Source organism: Chiloscyllium punctatum, chromosome 39 (assembly GCF_047496795.1).
Source record: "Chiloscyllium punctatum isolate Juve2018m chromosome 39, sChiPun1.3, whole genome shotgun sequence".
Lineage (NCBI taxonomy): Eukaryota > Metazoa > Chordata > Chondrichthyes > Orectolobiformes > Hemiscylliidae > Chiloscyllium > Chiloscyllium punctatum.
Genome location: NC_092777.1, coordinates 55,470,987 through 55,489,321, shown reverse-complemented (window position 1 = coordinate 55,489,321; position 18,335 = coordinate 55,470,987). Strand labels below are relative to the sequence as shown.

The following is an 18,335-nucleotide window of genomic DNA, read 5'->3' as shown; positions in this document are numbered from 1 at the left end:
ACACAGACAGTAGCCCAAGGCTGGAATCAAACCTGGGTCCCTGGTGCTGAGAGGGCAGTAGTGCTAACCACTGAGCCTACTTTTGTTTCAAAGTCTTACGGTCAAATAGAAGGGAAGTCACACTGGGCTCAAAGTTAACAGTTTTTCCCTTCACAGATGCTGCTATACAGACTGATTTTTCCAACTTTCTGCGCTCATTTCAGGTTTCCAGAATCTGCAGTAATTTGCTTTCATCTGTTTTGGATTCTGGCTGAGGAACAAATGTTGACTCGAACTCTCCTGATCTCCTTTCAACAGTCCTTTAGGATTTTCTTTTTACATCATTCTTAGAGGGCAGGCATCATTTAACATCTTTCTTAAAATTCAGACAGTACTGAATGGAATGTCAGCCTTAATTTTGCACTCCATGTTTTCCAAGTCAGCGGCCAGGAGTACTGCTACCGCGCCAGGCCTGACAAGAATTTATCGTTAAAATTAACATTTTAGTTATTCCTTATTATGTGAATCACAATATACAACAGCACCACACATTGCACTGCAAATTTCCTACTCCAAACATGAAAAGGGAACCACAGCTTCTGGAAAAAAAAATGATCAACTCAACTCACCCTAAAAGCTGTTCCCTCTTCAATGATGGTGGGAAGTTGTGAAAGGCAAATGTCCACTGCGAGGTCCCAAGCTTGCCTGCAAAGTGATGCACAGATTCATAAACTAGGTTGGTTAGATCTATGCACTGGTATTCATTTTGTTGCTGGCAACACTATTGACACGGCAATTGCCATCCCAGTATCTATTTATAACATTTTCGAATATGTTCTAGAATTTAAAAGAGGTACATGTTCAATAGTTTTCCTCTCATCAGTCCTCCTGCACCTCTGTCACTCAAACTCTCTGCTGTCTGACATTGTAAACGGTTGCAGCTTTCCGTTTTCAAAACTACCATCAACCCTTCGTCAAAACTCACCCACCACCCTCTTAACCTATCCCAAAACCTCTGCGCATGTAACTTTCCTTCCATCTCCAGAGTCTTCAACAAACCACCACCTCTTAAATCCATGCCCACTTTTCTCACATTGCATAAGAACATGAGAGATAAGGGTTCTGAGATCCCTTGAGCCGAACTAAATAAACAGTTGATTTTTGATCTCATGTCACTTGAGTCCCCTAGAGGCCAATCATCTCTATGCTCAAATCCCTTCCCATTAAGTTTCCTTCTTATCCTACTAATTTTGGACAAGCTGCCATTTCCTCTAATTAAACATTGGATGACCGAGGTACTGTCTTGAACACCCTCCTCTAAAAACCTCTGATCCTTCTTAGTACTGACTTGAATCAAACTACTGGCAAACTCAGTGTTCTGTTGAGCCTACATGTAAAACATTAAGATCTAACTTAAGAGTATTATTTTCAAACAAAAAGGATATTGAGGCTGAGAAGTTATTAGACTGGTTCACCACAATACCACGGCCAAACTTGTCAAAAAACCTACTATTCCCCTCTTTGGTTCAGTATCTATTTCTGTCTGATTACATTTCTGCAAAGTTAGAATGAACTGCTTTCTACATTAAAGCATCATATAAATGGGCAGTGTTTAATTTTCACACAGAACACAGAGTCAAAATCACAAGTTACATGAATTGGTAACTTATTTGAAAAATAGTTAGCAAAGTAAAAGTAAATTACCAAATAGCACAGTGATGCAGTTGCTGCTGTCATGTTGTTCATAAGCACTGACTCCTTTTCCCTATGGACAAATATTTCCATAAAACTATTCACCATCACCAAATGTAATCTCCAGTTCATCTGATATCAACCATACTTCCAGTAATAATTACAAAATGACATTCAGCAGGAAACCTGGTTAACTTTCCTCTGTCTGACCAAAGGCACAGAAATTTTCCCTGGATTAGCTAACTAGCATAAAGTTATCCACAAGACTGGTCCAAAGATGTGCAGATTAACTGGATTGGTCAAGATAATCTGCCCCATGGTATCCAAGATGTACAAGTAAAGTGGGTTAGCCATGGTAAAAGCAGGGTTATTGGGAGAGGGTGAGGTGCTGGATTTGAGTTGGATTGACTTTAGAGAGTCAGTGCAGACCTACTGGGCCAAATGGCCTCTTTCCGCACAGTGGGATTCTATGAAAGTAGGGCCAGAAGCCTGGCATCTCCCTGATTGGTCTTGCTCATCATCTTAATCATTGGAGAACTAGTCTTTCATTTGAGGCGGTAATAGGATGAAATGATTTTAAAAAATATATAATGCAAATTCAACTGAGGAGGGAGATTGAAAAGATCACAGCACTTTACACATAAATACTATCTGCAGACATGGTATCTCAATTAAAATCAGAAGTCAGTAAAGCTTTTTCTAAACCTTTAAAACACGATTTTTCTCTCCAAGTGACATTTTGAATTCCTGATTTACATAAACCAAGGAAAATTCTAGTTAAAGCAAATCCATTATTAAGACATCAAGCTAGCCAGTAAATTTTGAAATGTATTCCATACATTTTAAACAGAACAGTTTGCACTATTATTTATACTTCTGTAAAGAGAATTTAACTCCAAGGACAAATATACATGTAAATCCTGAGGATTCACCAAAGCAAAGAATTGTTAAGTGCATGATTTTTGCTTGCTGGCACTGCAGGTATCAACTTGCAGTTACTTCAAACAGCTCAGGTGTGTCTAGAATACCAATAGAGGATGCCATGTGACACTGAACAAGAAAAAATAATTTGAGGTTTGTGTTTGCAGATTTGCATCACATATCCATCTGGTCTTTTCTATTAAGTTGTTCAATTGCAAGCAAATGAAATACAAAGACATGACTACTACTTACAATTCTATGGAAATATTAATATCAATTCTTAGGAGCAGAAAACTGGATTTTGAGCAGATTAGAAAACCATGGTGTGGAATTAAATTTCATTCAGTTTATGATCCTTAGAGGAGATGCATATAGGTGCCCACACGTTCATTTTTGGAATGAAGACACAACACAATTTTATTTAGCATGATTAGCTTCAGAAGTGCTAATTTGGGATTTGTTAAATATGTCACATGCATCACATCATCAGTCAAAAGCTTCTTACTAAATATGCTTTTTCTAAGTTTTTGAAAATGCAGATTTTCACCTTCAGTTATTATTGTTCAAGTGTTTTGACCAGAACAGTCGAGGTTACTAGCACAGAAACTGACCATTCAGCCCATTACTCCATGCTGACTCCACGGTAGGGCAATCCAAAACTACTTTCATTGTCCTACTCTCTCCATAATATCCTACATCTTCCTCTGCTTCAAATATTCAAGTGTTTATGCCTCAAAAATTGCCATCATTTTCATTTCAGTTATTTCTTATGATAAAGTGGTTTTGCTTAAATGCACTGGGCAAAAATATAATTGCTTTGCCTCAGTTCAATTCAAATTAATAATGCAGTCATGGTTGACACTCCACTTAGAAAAAGATTATTCTCCAGTTAGATTAGATTAGATTCCTTACAGTGTGGAAACAGGCCCTTCGACCCAACAAATCCACACCGACCCTCTGAAGAGTAACCCACCCAGACCCATTTCTCTCTGACTAACGTACCTAACATTATAGGCAATTCAGCATGGCCAATTCACCTGACCTGCACATCTTTGGACTGTGGGAGGAAACCGGAGCACCCAGAAGAAACCCACACAGACATGGGGAGAATATGCAAACTCCACACAGACAATCGCTGGAATCGAACCTGGGACCCTGGTGCTGTAAGGCAGCAGCGCTAACCACTGAGCCACTGTGCCACCCCTTAAACCTTGGTTTATACCAGCAGATCCATTCATAATTTAAAAGAAAACTTTCATTAATTGTCCTTTTAACCTTTACTGCTTCGAAGAAATAATGTAAGATTTTGCTTATAATTATAGTTTTTCAGTCCTAGCATCATCTTGATGGTTCCATGCTTTATCGCTTTAATGCCCTTCAGATAACAAAGGGCCCAAACACACTTACTGTTCTGGGCATCTTAAAGTATGATAATTTTCCCTCTTGCAAAATTATCTTAACATCATTGCTGTTGCACTCCCCAAGTCATTTTCAAAAATGTAAAATATTTCTGGTTTTTCCAACACTTCATCCACTTGCACTCACATCTTTCAAGTTTTAGGTTGTCGAGGTTCCACTGTATCTACCCTAGGTATCATACATTGAGGTGGTAACAAGTCTTGTGAGATTCCATGGATCGAAGTGCTGCATGGACAGGAGCATAACTCCTGGCAGAACCACTAAATACAGAGAAATTGAAAGGGAGGTGCGAGAACAAAGGCAGTCCATTAACTCTCCTGGCAGCAAGTTACAATTCAGGCTAGTGGTCACAAAAAAAACCTTTCATTATAGTATCAATGTGAAGATAAAAATGAGTCACAAACAACTCAGTGGTAAGCATGTCACAGATTTGGTGGGCAGCACGGTGGCACAGTGGATAGTGCTGCTGCCTCACAGCACCAGAGTCCGGAGTCCAGGTTCGATTCCAGCCTTGGGAGACTATGTGGAGTTTGCATATTCTCCCAGTGTCTGCGTGGGTTTCCTCCGGTGCTCCAGTTTCTTCCCACAGTCCAAAGATGTGCAGGTCAAGTGAATTGACCATGTTATATTGCCTGTAGTGTTAGGTATGCTAGTCAGAGGAAAATGGGTCTGGGTGGGTTGCTCTTTGGAGGGTCGGTGTGGACCGAAGGGCCTGTTTCCACACTGTAGGGAATCTAACCAATCTAACCATCTCCACACATGAATATTGCCTGTGAAAAATCACAAGTTCATGAATACAATCCAAAATAATTCAAAATAATGGATGGACAACAACAGAATAAGCAGGTTTTCTCATTTGCTACTGTGCACAGTTGATTCGAACAAAACATACTGCATCTTTCAACTGAGTTCTTTTTATCTCTTGCTCTTCCTCCACAAGCATATCAAAATCTGGACTAAATATATCTACCACTCCTCTTTCAGTCCTTTTTTCTGCTTGCCTACACCCTTATAGAAGCTTGACAGATTTGAGGACATCAAGCATTACGTTAGGCAAAAGCTGGCGACCAACTGGGAGACATGAATTTTAATCTATTTTATATAGATAAATTTCAGGCCTTCTCTCTGTCTACTGCAAACGCATGCTTGCACAATCCAGTTTATAGTGGAGATTGGCATCAATTACGTTTCTATAGCACCTTTAACAGAAAAAATCTCTCAAGGAACTTCAAAGAGAATCAGAGAAAATCAGAGCTAGGTTGGAGAAAGTTGCAGAAGTAATGCTTTATGAAACTGAAGAGTGCGTACAGCCTTGGATGACAATTAAAGTTCCATTTGCCATGTGACGGAGTTACGACTGGTGTGCAAATTGAAGGTATTTGAATAGCGTAGAGAATATATCAGATAATATAGCATAGAGAATAGAATAATCGTGTGTACTTTTACATGAAAAATACAGTGAAAGTTTCTGTAAGTTGCCTTACCACAGTGCCTATATTAATGACCGAAGTCACACATTATTTAAAAGAAAGCAAAATTAAGGCAAATTTCATCACAGTTCAATTAATGGCTTCTAGGTTCAGGAAACACTGATCGAAGAACAATAGAATACCCTGAAGATGCAGCCAGGATAAGCCCGCCATTCTGGAACCAGATTGCCTCGCCAGGACAAGAACGCCACACTGGGCTGCTGGAATTGACTTGCAAAAGGTTGATCAGAGAGAATGGTCAAGGCAGCCATTGATTATGGCCAAAGACTGAAAATACATGGATTCAAAAATAATTGGAATTACAATAAAAGCAGAGTACAGCAGCATTTTGAGCTAGAAGGAAGCATTCTTGATGATGGATAGGATGCTGGGTTTGAAGATCAGTTCTGGGTTCAGCAGTACGTCCAAGGTACATGTAGCTGGAGACAGCATACAAGGTTAACTGTCAAGAGTTAATCCACCTACTGAAACATTTCACGATCGATTCCCTATCCCATTTAGGCAGTTCATCAGGTACCTGCTTCTCCAATTTCAACTGTCTCAGGCCTGCTGCTGGAATTCTCTACTAAAACCTGGAGCGATTCCTTAAGCTCCTTTCTGGCAGCAAGCATGCAATTAAGAGGTAAGTGTGATAACAACACATCCACATTTCTCAATAAATTCAGAATATTACACTCACGGACTAACAAATTTATTCACTTTGAAGCACTGGTAGCACATGATCTTAAACTATGCTGCGTGTTTTTTTTAATATCTTTTCCGTTCAACCTTTTCAGGATACAACAGCAAGGTTCCCTTTCAAATTAGTCAGCAATCTTGGCCAGAAGCTTCCTTTAACATTTGGATTTCAGAAAAGTTACAACTTACTCACCACATAGCATGCATGTATGTTGGGGGCAGGCGAGGACTACTAACAGGGGTACAGTTATAGGACCTCATGATCCTTTCAGCCAAGAGAAAATTGCGGAATAAACTGGCAACCAACAAGTCTTGCCTAAATAATTTTTGGAAGAGATCTGTGGAAACAAAGTCATAATTATCTTATGATTAACAGAGAATAAATTTACATAAATGTTTAGACTAGCAAGAGTCATCTTTATCAGTTGTAATACCTTAAAAAAAATTGTTCAGAGTCCAAAAAAAATTAAAAACCATAGGCTACACAAATACACAAGCAAACTACTTCATCAATGTTGCAACTTTACTATTTTAGGATGTGTGAAGTTTACTAAACTATTTAAATTATGGGAGAGAAAGCAGCAAACTGACGCTTTGCAAGAAAATTGTATCGCTTGAATATCATAGTTTACAATTTCATATTACGGAAAAATACCAAGCTGATGATCCTAGAGTAATGCAAACAAGGAAGATAAAAAGATTGTGCCTATTAGTCTGCTCACTGTGAAATTCAACGCGAAGGCCATATATGATTGAAGGTTAACTGAAAATAACTTGGAACTTTAAAAAAAAACTACCATAATGGATATCAGCATTAACAAGACAACAGCTACAGTCCTCACTTGAGCAAATGCAGGATAGACATCAGTCAGCGCATAATTCATGCTTGCCCATTGTGAGACGGGATGAACCTAATGTGCAGTAACTACTCTGGAGTGACAAGCACGTCAACTTCGAACAAATCTCTCTATACAGAAGTGGCATTGACAATGAACTAAAAGCAGCTGACATATCTGGCCCAGTGTAGATTATAGTAGATTTCTTACCTCTTGGTAATACATTCCAAGCTATGGTGTCTGTTATGGCTGTAAAAATCCAATTGAGTTCTCCAAGGGGAGTTCGCCTGTCATTAAGTCTTCCCGGAATTCTATATCGAAAGGAAAATTGATAGTAGTAAGCATTAAAAAGGGTAGCTGAAATATATTGTGCTCTCAGTCAGATTATAGAAGTTCAGCCGATGACCTGGCGAGTCATGTTTTTCTACAGTAGGCTTAACTATGGGCATAAGATTTAAAAATTCAAAACAAGAGTCAAAAATCAAAGGCACAAGTACATATTCCAATAATTTGCTGACATTTGAGTACAACTATTTGTTATGTCTGTACTTCTAATATGGATAGTATGCTATTTAATAAATCCAAAGCTTCCATAATGTGAAGAAACCCAAAAATATTACCAAACGGAGCAACGGAAAATCACACCAAACCTTCAGGAAAAACGTGGAAAAGCTACCTTGGGCCTGAATGGACAATATTTCTTTGGAAGAAAAGGATAACAGTATTATTACTGAAATATTACATTCTGCAAAAGTCATAGATTTAGAATGGAATTTGTTTTCTTAAACCGAGATGATGTTTAATATGCTTTCCCCTGTATTGCGCGATGTTATACTGATCTACGCCAGATCGAAAGCTACTTATTCTAACCCAGTTCAGTAATATCCTGGTCAATCCTAGCCAGCTGATGTACGCAGTTCTAATAGGTCTAGGGAGTGGATAAAAAGACAATTAATCAGGAAGGCACTCTGATTACTACCAGTCACCTTTTACTGGAAGTACCTGTCAAACACGGGCAGCAGCTGCTAATTCTTTCAAGGTCACAGTCATACATTCATCACCTAGACACAAGCAGGAATGGTACCTTGGACAACGCACCAGAGGGCTGATTTCACTCCAGTATTCTAAAGAGTTATGTTAGCAAAAGCATTAGAAAAAGTATTCTATTTTAACCTTCTGTGATTTAGACCACTCAGGTCTTTTAACATATCCAAGTACAGTCTGTTCTGATATAAATGCAATAGTTCCGTTCCCATGTGACCCCACACTATAAGAAAATAGTGTAATAGCAGCACCGTTTGAACCAATGGGACCAGAATCGCATTATAGCCAACACAGTAAGGAAAGCTCAGACTCTACAAGTAATGGTCTAAATTCATCAATTGCATTATAGCTGATTCGCACTGAAGAAACATGCGTTATAGCAGAACCAACTAGTTACACAGGTTGGAATTTGCTAACTCAACATAGACCAAAAGAACTGACAAGCAACTTAGTTGCCATCACAATCTCAGAGTTAGTATTTTGACTGGCTGCCCAGCAATTACAGCTGCAGTTACATCACATGTCTGCATTGAAGCAACACAGCAGTGCTGCATTTTACTTCAGATCAAGCATTCCACCTCATTATTAGTACTGACTTGTACCAAGAAATGCCACTACTAATTTGAGTACTGAAGCAGATATGAGCAAACCTAGTGTGTCAAATCTCAAAGTTGTTCTCAACCCACCTTCAGCCCCTCAAGCATGACAAATGGATCGTACAACTGTAGACTGTTTGGCAGGCTATTGGTGAGTACTGTCTTTCTGAAGACAATAGAACATGACATTAATTCCCTGGGACAGGTCTCATTCGTTGAAATTGTTTCATCTATGATTTGTTCAAACTACAAATCAAAAATTAAGCTTTAAACCGTGACCCAATCTGCACTCCAGCACTTCTTTTGCCCGGGGCACCTTGAATGATAGAGAAAAAAAACTTGTAACCAACATCACAGGAGTTGCTGATCATACAAAATCTGTTCATTTTGGAATTCCCAGGACACAACCTGGTTATTTTTAAGCTTGAACTTTGTGAATGAGACACAATGTATCCTGTGTGCTGTAAATTAATCTTCTGCAAATCAATAATTTCATAATGCTGAACAGTCATAAAAAGACTATTGGGTAACCAGATTATATTATACATATTCTTACTGTTAAAAAAGTCATAATGATATATTTAACTCTTTACATTCAAAGATCAGCAAAAACACAAGCATTTACCCTCATTGCTCTTTTGAAAAAAACTGAATTATCGCAAGGTTTGTGAAGGTTTGTAGCTCAGGTTGAGGTTTAGAGTGTAGGTTTGCTCGCTGAGCTGTAGGTTTGATATCCAGACATTTCATTACCTGGCTAGGTAACATCATCAGTGGCAACCTCCAAGTGAACCGAAGTTGTTGTCTCCTGCTTTCTATTTATATCTTTCTCCTGGGTGGGGTTCCTGGGGTTTGTGGTGATGTCATTTCCTGTTCGTTTTCTGAGGGGTTGATAGATGGTATCTAGATTTATGCGTTTGTTTATGACGTTGTGGTTGGAGTGCCAGGCCTCTAGGAATTCTCTGGCATGTCTTTGCTTAGCCTGTCCCAGGGTAGATGTGTTGTCCCAGTCGAAATGGTGGTTTTTTTCATCCGTGTGTAGGGCTACGAGGGAGAGGGGGTCGTGTCTTTTTGTGGCTAGCTGGTGTTCGTGTATCCTGGTGGCTAACTTTCTTCCTGTTTATCCTACGTAGTGTTTGTGGCAGCCCTTGCATGGAATTTTATAGATGACGTTGGTTTTGTCCATGGGTTGTACTGGATCTTTTAAATTTGTTAGATTTTGTTTGAGAATGTTGGTGGGTTTGTGTGCTACTAGGATTCCGAGGGGTCTTAGTAGGCTGGCTGTCATTTCTGAAACTTCTTTGATATATGGTAAGGTGGTTAGGGTTTCTGGCTGTGTTTGATCTGCTTGTCGTGGTTTGTTCTTGAGGAATCTGCGCACTGTGTCTTTTTGAGTATCCGTTCTTCTTGAATACGTCGTACAGGTGGTTCTCCTCTGTTTTTCAAAGTTCGTCTGTGCTGCAGTGTGTGGTGGATCTTTGGAATAGTGTTCTGATACAGCTTTGTGTGTGTGTGTTGGGATGGTTGCTGGTGTAGTTTGAGTACACAAACGAAGCTGTATCAAAACACTATTCCAAAGATCCACCACTCACTGCAGCATAGACGAACTTTGAAAAACAGAGGAGAATCACCTATATGACGTATTCAAGAAGAACGGATACTCAAAAAACACAGTGCGCAGATTCCTCAAGAACAAACCACGACAAGCAGACAAAACAGAGCCAGAAACCCTAACCACCTTACCATATATCAAAGAAGTTTCAGAAATGACAACCAGCCTACTAAGACCCCTCGGAATCCTAGTCGCACACAAACCCACCAACACTCTCAAACAAAATCTAACAAATTTAAAAGACCCAGTACAAGCCATGGACAAAACCAACGTCATCTATAAAATTCCAGCAAAGACTGCCACAAACACTACGTAGGATAAACAGGAAGAAAGTTAGCCACCAGGATACATGAACACCAGCTAGCCACAAAAAGACACGACCCCCTCTCCCTCGTAGCCCTACACACGGATGAAAAAAACCACCATTTCGACTGGGACAACACATCTATCCTGGGAGAGGCCAATCAAAGACATGCCAGAGAATTCCTAGAGGCTTGGCACTCCAACCACAACGCCATAAACAAACACACAGATCTAGATGCCATCTATCAACCTCTCAGAAAACGAACAGGAAATGACATCACCACAAAACCCAGGAACCCCATCCAGGAGAAAGATATAAATAGAATGCAGGAGACAACAGCTTCGCTTCACTTGGAGGTCGCCACTGATGATGTTACATGGCCAGGTAATGAAACGTCTGGATATCAAACCTACAGCTCAGCGAGCAAACCTACACCCTAAACTGAAGTATAACACCGGGAATTCAACACAACCAATTCAGGGCAACAGAAGAAAAGTGACGGAAGCAATGATGAGACTATGCAGAAATATCAGTTCCTTAGTTGTCTCTCCCAGTTCAAAAGCACAAAAGGATGAAGCTTTCAGTGCTATCTTTCTTTATAATATTTGGCAATTCAGATTGGCACAATTTTTCTTATGGTCACATTCACTGATGCAGACCCTTTGCTGCTTAGCAACAATCAGCATATTATCCAATGCTGTTGTTACAGCTGCATTGGTGGGAGAAGAGCTTGCTCGTAACACATGTATATGGCCAAACACACGTTGCACTAATGTCAGGAAAGGCAAGTAGTTACGTTGCTCATCAGGCTCCTGGCAGCCAGCTCTTGCAACTTGCAGCATTAAATTCCATCAGTCCAGCAGATGGGTTGCCATCTAGGTTTGCTGGTGGCTAGATCTTTCCAGGTATTGGGGTTAATAATGTAACATTTCATGGGGGCCTTTAAAAGCCCAAACATTTTCTGAATACAAATAGCACAAATCATTTAAATGTTTTATAAATTAAAATGGACAACATATTTACTGTGTTCATTAATTAAATATGCACAATTTGTGATTACAAAAGATTCATTAGATACAGGAAGCCCATTTCTTTAAACAATTTTCACTGATCTCTCATAACATTAATCAGATTTTCCAAATGGAAATCTCCTTGTTGAGTCAAGGGTACTAATGCTTAACTTCACCTCTCTTATCAGAAGAGCCTGAAGTTAGACTCAGGTCATTGTGTTAATTTCCTGCTAAAATGGTGATAGTTTCTCATCTGCACGACTTTTGTGTCAAAGACAGTAGGTTAAGGAGCCAAATAAATTTTTTTAAAAAAAGAGCCATAAAAGCCAAGAAAGGGAAACAAAGTATTTAACAATATTTTAACCTGCAATGCAATGAATAACTATACCAGCTGTTAAAGTCTCCATTTTCAGGCAGAACTGAAGCTCTGCCAGCTTTGTGGTCCAATATTTTAACTTAACACTGCTCATCCTAATCCAAATGTTGCCCTGCACATGGAAAACACGTACAAATCCAGAGGCTGTTTGACTGGAAGTCAGGAAGCTGTTGGTCTTAGGATGAAGGATTGTATTTCTGCAATGTTAATTTCTCCACATTTGCTGACTAGGCAGAGGTGTGTACAGCATTCTGACTTTGCTTCTGACCTCTCCTTTGCATCAGCTTTCAATTTGCTCCTTTACAATGTCATTTACCTTTAGAGGGGCACAGTGCAGTCACTGGCGGCTGTATGTGGCAGTGCAGAAACATTTCTGCAAAAATGTGACAGATGGTATTCCAGCTTTTAACATTCATTTTAGAGCAAATTTTGCAGGAGATATGACAACAGACAATGGGCATTTTTTTGAGAAGGTCATCTACCTTTGGAAGCAGAGGCCAAAGCATGCTTGAAGACTACCATGGTCTTTATATTATCTCATAGGGGGTAGACACAGCTGCAAGGGACAAAGCAATTCAGTGGTACCAAGATAAATGTTAAAGCATCTGCAAATACTGTTGCACAGTAATTGTTCTGAAAGAGTTAATGTTCATTTTACACCAGCTACAATGATTCTCCTGATGTGTTTCACAGTCAATTTCATGCTGTCATGTGGAATTCTATCTGAACTTTCAAAGGAAGCAAATGCATCTATATCAGCTCCATACGGTCTTAATAATTATGCCTGACCAAATAGAATCATCATGTTATCTCAGACCAATGCCTATACTGTGTATATTCTACCAACAATCAACGGACAAAGGAAGGACAAAGGAAGGACAAAGGAAGGACAAAGGAAGGACAAAGGAAGGACAAAGGAAGGACAAAGGAATGACAAAGGAATGACAAAGGAACATTGGTGGTACCGAATTATCTCAGACAACTTTTAGTCGATAGAAGTGGAGAAAGTACCAGAAATGGTCATCTGGGAAAAATGAGTTTCAACAGTGCAGATGTGATCCGCACATGGGAAATCCAGAAGAAAAAAAAAGTCAATAAAGTGAGTTTACCATCCTAAAGAGAATTAATGATTTAAGACGTAGATAGCAACAGCTGAAACACAACCATTGATAAAACAAAGACCGCTGCGGCCATAAATGTCAACCTCAGCACTTGAAAGGAAAAACGTCATTCAGAAGTTGGTAAGATGACTGGGGCAATAATATTGGTTAGAAATAGAAAGACAAGAGAGCCATACCTAGAAAATATTCAGGCTGCATAAAAGTTAATCTCTAAATAGAGCAATTCAAGGCCGGGGGGGGGGGGGTTAAATTAAGAGATCCCTATGGGAAAAGGAAATAAAATGAAAAAACAGCAAAAAGTCAAGAATGAGAAGGCCAGAGAGTAAAGAGAGCTCACATCTCTCACAGCAAGCAAACCCACAGATAGTTGGTTTTATGAAGAACAGTGAAAGGGCAAAAAAAATTAGACCAGCTACGTAATCAGGAAAATCTCAAGTTATGAAAGCTGAAAGTGAGCAAATTTAAAGACATCTAGTGAAAGAGTGAAGCAGAGGAAAAGGCAAAATTAAAAGATTTAAAAAGAACCAGTACTTCGTAATCAAGCCACAATTTCAGCAAGACGTCTTATAAAAAGCCACAGACAGAGCGCTTTATTTTAAAATGTGCATAAGAAAGTACCTGGTATTTTAGACAGTGAAAGACAGGAAAATGCCAGCTTGGATGCAGAAGGTGGGAAAACCCTAGAGGAAGCAGGTGGCCACCATTTTGTTCTTTTGAAACAATTGGGAAAACCCTGAAAGTGGCAGGAAAATATCCAGTAAGCAGCACAAGATACAGTATTACAAAAACAGAATTTTGAAAGCTTGAAATCACTAAATTACTATGGAATAGTCAAAAACAAAACTAAAGCTTTAGTAAAGAACTCAACACAGTGTTTCTGAAATAGAGCTAAAACATGAGTAAATAAAGGAAACACTGCAACATTTCTGTGGTACAGAGTTTGGTAAACTCTAAAGTCATTGAACTTAAAACAGTACTGGTGAATACAAGAATTCATGATTAAAGCACTTGAAATTATACACATTTAAAATACTTTTATAGTAATAAGATTAATCAGCACACTGAGAAGAAATTTTTTTAAAAGTACTTTTGCATTCATTAGTGGGTCATGGACACCAATGGCTGAGCCAGCATTTATTGCCCATCCCTAGATGCCTTTGAGCAGGTGATGGTGAACTGTCTTCTTGAACTGCTGCAGTCCATACGCTTTCTCATAGATTCAAGGTCAGCTAAAGCTCATACAGGGTGCAAGATAAACGTTATGAAGGCGATTGATGTTACGATACAGGATTGTCTCAAAATTAAACTCAAAGATTTGAATTTTCACAAGTTAGCACGCTACTGATTACAATGACATTACTATACAAAACATCCAAGACAGTAGAGACACTTTTGAAGTTATTCTAAAAGCTTTTGATAATTTAAGAACAACCAAGTTTAACAAAAGAATTCAGAATCCAAGAGAGTCCATGGACAATTTAATGATCACTACAGACTAAAATACTGAATATGCAACTGTGAAATCTGAATTTAACAAGAGATAGAATTGACATTCTTGACAAAACTTTCAGTTTTCTTACAGTCTAAGGAAGATTCAACTTTGGAGAAAACTAATCAAATTGTGAAGGATCCAGAAATCAGATAAGCTCCAGACAGATCCTGAGAGAAGACTGTACCTAAAGTGGATGACTGATTATGTTTAGCTTATAGGTTATGGACATGTTAAGAGGTACGTGACAAACCAACACAGAGAACAAAGGAGAAACTGAGAACTGGAGATCAGAGTCAAAAAGTGTGGCACTGGAAAAGCACAGGTCAGGGCAGCATCTGAGGAGTAGGAAAGTTGACGTTTCGAGCATAAGCCCTTCATTAGGAATGTGGGGGAATGCGATAGGTAGATGAAGGGTGGGCAGAATAGGTGGGATGGAAGATGGACAGGTGGGACAAGTCTAAAGGGCAGTGCTCTGTTGGAGGGTTGGGTCTGGAATGAGATGGGGAGGATGGGAGATAAGGAAACTGGTGAAATCAACGTTGATGCTGTGTGGTGTAAGATGAGGCATTCTTCCGCCAGGCATCAGGTGGCTTGGATTTGGTGGTGGAGGCGGCCCAGGACTTGCATGTCCTTGGTGGATTGGGAGGGGAGTTGAAGTGGTCTGTCACAGGGCAGTGGGCTGTTTAGTGCGTGTACCTCAGAGATGTTCTCTGAAATGTTCTGCGAGTTGCATCCTGTCTCCCCAAAGTAGACGGACCACATCGACAGCAACAGACACAGTAGATGAGGTGTTTGAAATGTGGAAGGATCCTTTGGGGCCTTGGATGGAGGTGTGGGTGCAAGCTCTACATGTCTTCCAGTGGCAGAGAAGGTGCCAGGGATGGAGGGTGGGTTGGAGGAGGTTAGGTAACAACCCTTCTGCTCCAACATATCATCATCACCCACTTTCCTAATTTGTCTCTGTAGCCTTTGATACTCAAGAACCTATCTCAGTTTTAAATATACTCAATGGCTCGGCCTTCACAGTCTTCTGTTGCAATGAATTCAAAATCTCCAGTGGAGCAGACACCAGAGGCTTTGGTAACCTAACTAATCCAGATAAGCCAGAAGAGTCAGAAATGGTCAATGCCAAATGAATACCCTGTTGATCTTGGGCTTGATACAGAAGCAAGTGTTACAGTCCTATCAGACCAGTTGCCATAGATGAAAAATAAAAGTTTCAGCCTACAGCAATAAGACTACATGGCAAAGTAAAATAATCCTAATTGGAAGTATAGGAGTAGTACAGGTTATACTACAAAATGCACGAGTTGAAAACCTGCACATTGTTCACAATCAACCAACTTCACTTTTAAGAGTGCACACACATCTTGAATTCAACTTTGGCAGACAAGTTGGAGAACAACTACCTCTCAGAAAAGAACTGCTCCAAAAGCAAATATCTGTCCATACACTGGTCCACAGTTTATTGACCAACCAATCACTAGGGGAACCAGAAGACTTCACTGGGCTTCCAAACATCAGGGCAGAATCTACACAGAAGAAATATGCCAATGGGATCACGTACACGGCATCAGCATGGTAAAGGAAGTCACCGAATTCATGTTCCTTTATGAAGGTTAATCAACAAAGCTTGCTGGTGTACAATACTGTTGATCAACTTTGAATAATTTGAAAGTTCTTACTTTTTCTAACAACTTGAAATCATGTGTGGCTTTAGAAAAACACATCCAAATCTAACCAGATGTTAATGTTTTCACCAGTAAAGAGTCTTATTCTATAACGTTGATAAATTTGAAAATATAAATTTCAAATGAAATAAGAGCAGACAATGCTGGAAACACTCAGCAGGTCAAGCAGACGCTATCAAGAAAAAGGTACCTTGATTCCCTTCATCAAAGCTGGTAAAACGTTTGTGATCTAACAGTTTACGACAATGCACATAACCTGGGATAGTGCAGATGGGAGATCAAAAGGCTATAGAATAATAGGAAAGATCAGTCATAAGATGAAGAGCAAGTGCAATTAAATCACAAAAGCCAAGCAATAGAATGGGAGTTCTGCATGTCAATGGCAACAGCAGAATCATTGTAAGCTGGAAATTATCTAAAATTATTGAATTTATCATTTAGACTTGAAACCTATAATCTGCTTAATCCAAAAGATGCAGTGCTGTTTATTAAGGTTCACTGGAAACATGTAGGACACTAAAGGTGAGATCAAAGTGAATGCAGAATGGCTTCTGCTCACTCTTTCCCCACTTCCTCTACCTTTCCCTGGTTCTGTACTTGCTGATAAACTGTTGTATTTGCACATATCCTTCCAATTCTGTTGAAAAGTCAACCTGAAACATCAAGTATCTCTACAAATGCTTGCTTAACCTGTTCAGTATTTCCAGCACTGAAGGCAACAAATGGAGTCATGAGAGGTACAACTTGGAATCAGACCCTTCAGCCCAACTCATCCATGCTAACCAGATATCATAAATCAATCTAGTCCCTTTTGCCGGCACTTGGCCCATTCCAAACCCTTCCCATTCATACACCCATCCAGATGCCTTATAAATGCTGGAATTGTATCAACCACCACCACTTCCTCTGTCAGTTCATTCCATATATGCACCACACACTGCGTGAAAAAGTTGCCCCTTAAATCTTTCCCCCTCACCTTAAATCTATGCCTTCTAGTTTTTGACTTCCCTAACCCTGGGGAAAAGACCTTGGCTATTTATCCAATCCATGCCCTCATGATTTTATAAGCCTGCATATTTTATAAGCCTCCGATGTTCCAGGGAAAACAGCCCCAGCCTGTTCAGCTTCGCCTATAACACAAACCCTCCAGCCCTGGCAACATCCTTGTGAATCTTTTCTGAACCCTTTCAAGTTTCACAACATCCTTTCTATCAGAGGGAGACCAGAATTGCACACAATATTCCAAAAGTGCTGGAGATCACAGTGGGTCAGATAGCATCCACAGAGAGAGAGCAAGCTAACATGGAGTTTAGGTGACTCTTCATCATAGTTGAAGGAAAGTGCGGATGGGGCAGCATTTATGCTATAGTTTGCAGGAGTGGGGGCGCGAGAGGTAGGGCGTGTAGAGTGCCAGTGAAGAGGAGGTTGATGGTTCACCTTAAGTGATCGGAATTTCTCCTTCTTGCAAGCATTTGTAGTAAGTTGATGTTTACTAAAATGATAAATTTAAGTGATCATCACTTAAATTAAGTGATCATTAAATGATCACTTAAGCAGTGACCTGCTTTAAGCTTTACCAAAATCAACATTTCTGGAGCCCTTCTGAGTTCCTTGGCGTGCAGTGCATGTAATACTGCAAAAGTTTTCATCACATTCAGCAGACACAAGCAAACCTTGTAAACAATCATTTGCAAGTGTTTACATGCAAATTTATGCCTCATTTTCTTTCCCCATAAGCTTCGGTGAGCCCATGTTCCATGGCAGAGACTTAAATCTAAATAAGTAGCACAGGTACTAATGTTGCTATAATCATTTGCTGCCATTGCATGAAGCTGCCAGCAGCCTGGATATCTCAAAGCCAAAGGGCAATAATTTTATTCCTTGGACTCTTCACATCCTCTCTGGCAACATGCATAATTTATAACCTTGCAAAACTGCTCTATTGACAGAACTCGCACCTCTAGGTTTAGGCTATGGAGTCAGCACAATAAACAAGGCATGAACTTGGTTGATATTTAGGACGAAACTGGAAGACTGCAAAATCTGAGGATCTTTTATATCAGGTAAGGCTCTGGCT

The 18,335-nt window shown here is 39.7% G+C and overlaps 1 protein-coding gene across 1 annotated transcript in view; it reads right to left on the bottom strand.

Moving 5' to 3' along the window:
* rptor (regulatory associated protein of MTOR, complex 1) overlaps positions 1-18,335 on the bottom strand; it is a 392,084-nt gene that overhangs the window by 208,965 nt on the left and 164,784 nt on the right. The window contains exons 8-10 of the mRNA XM_072558758.1: positions 7,226-7,326; positions 6,373-6,517; positions 609-684 (exon numbers count right to left, since the gene is read on the bottom strand). Coding sequence (XP_072414859.1) covers positions 609-684; positions 6,373-6,517; positions 7,226-7,326 — 322 coding nt within the window. The remainder of the gene's footprint in view (positions 1-608; positions 685-6,372; positions 6,518-7,225; positions 7,327-18,335) is intronic.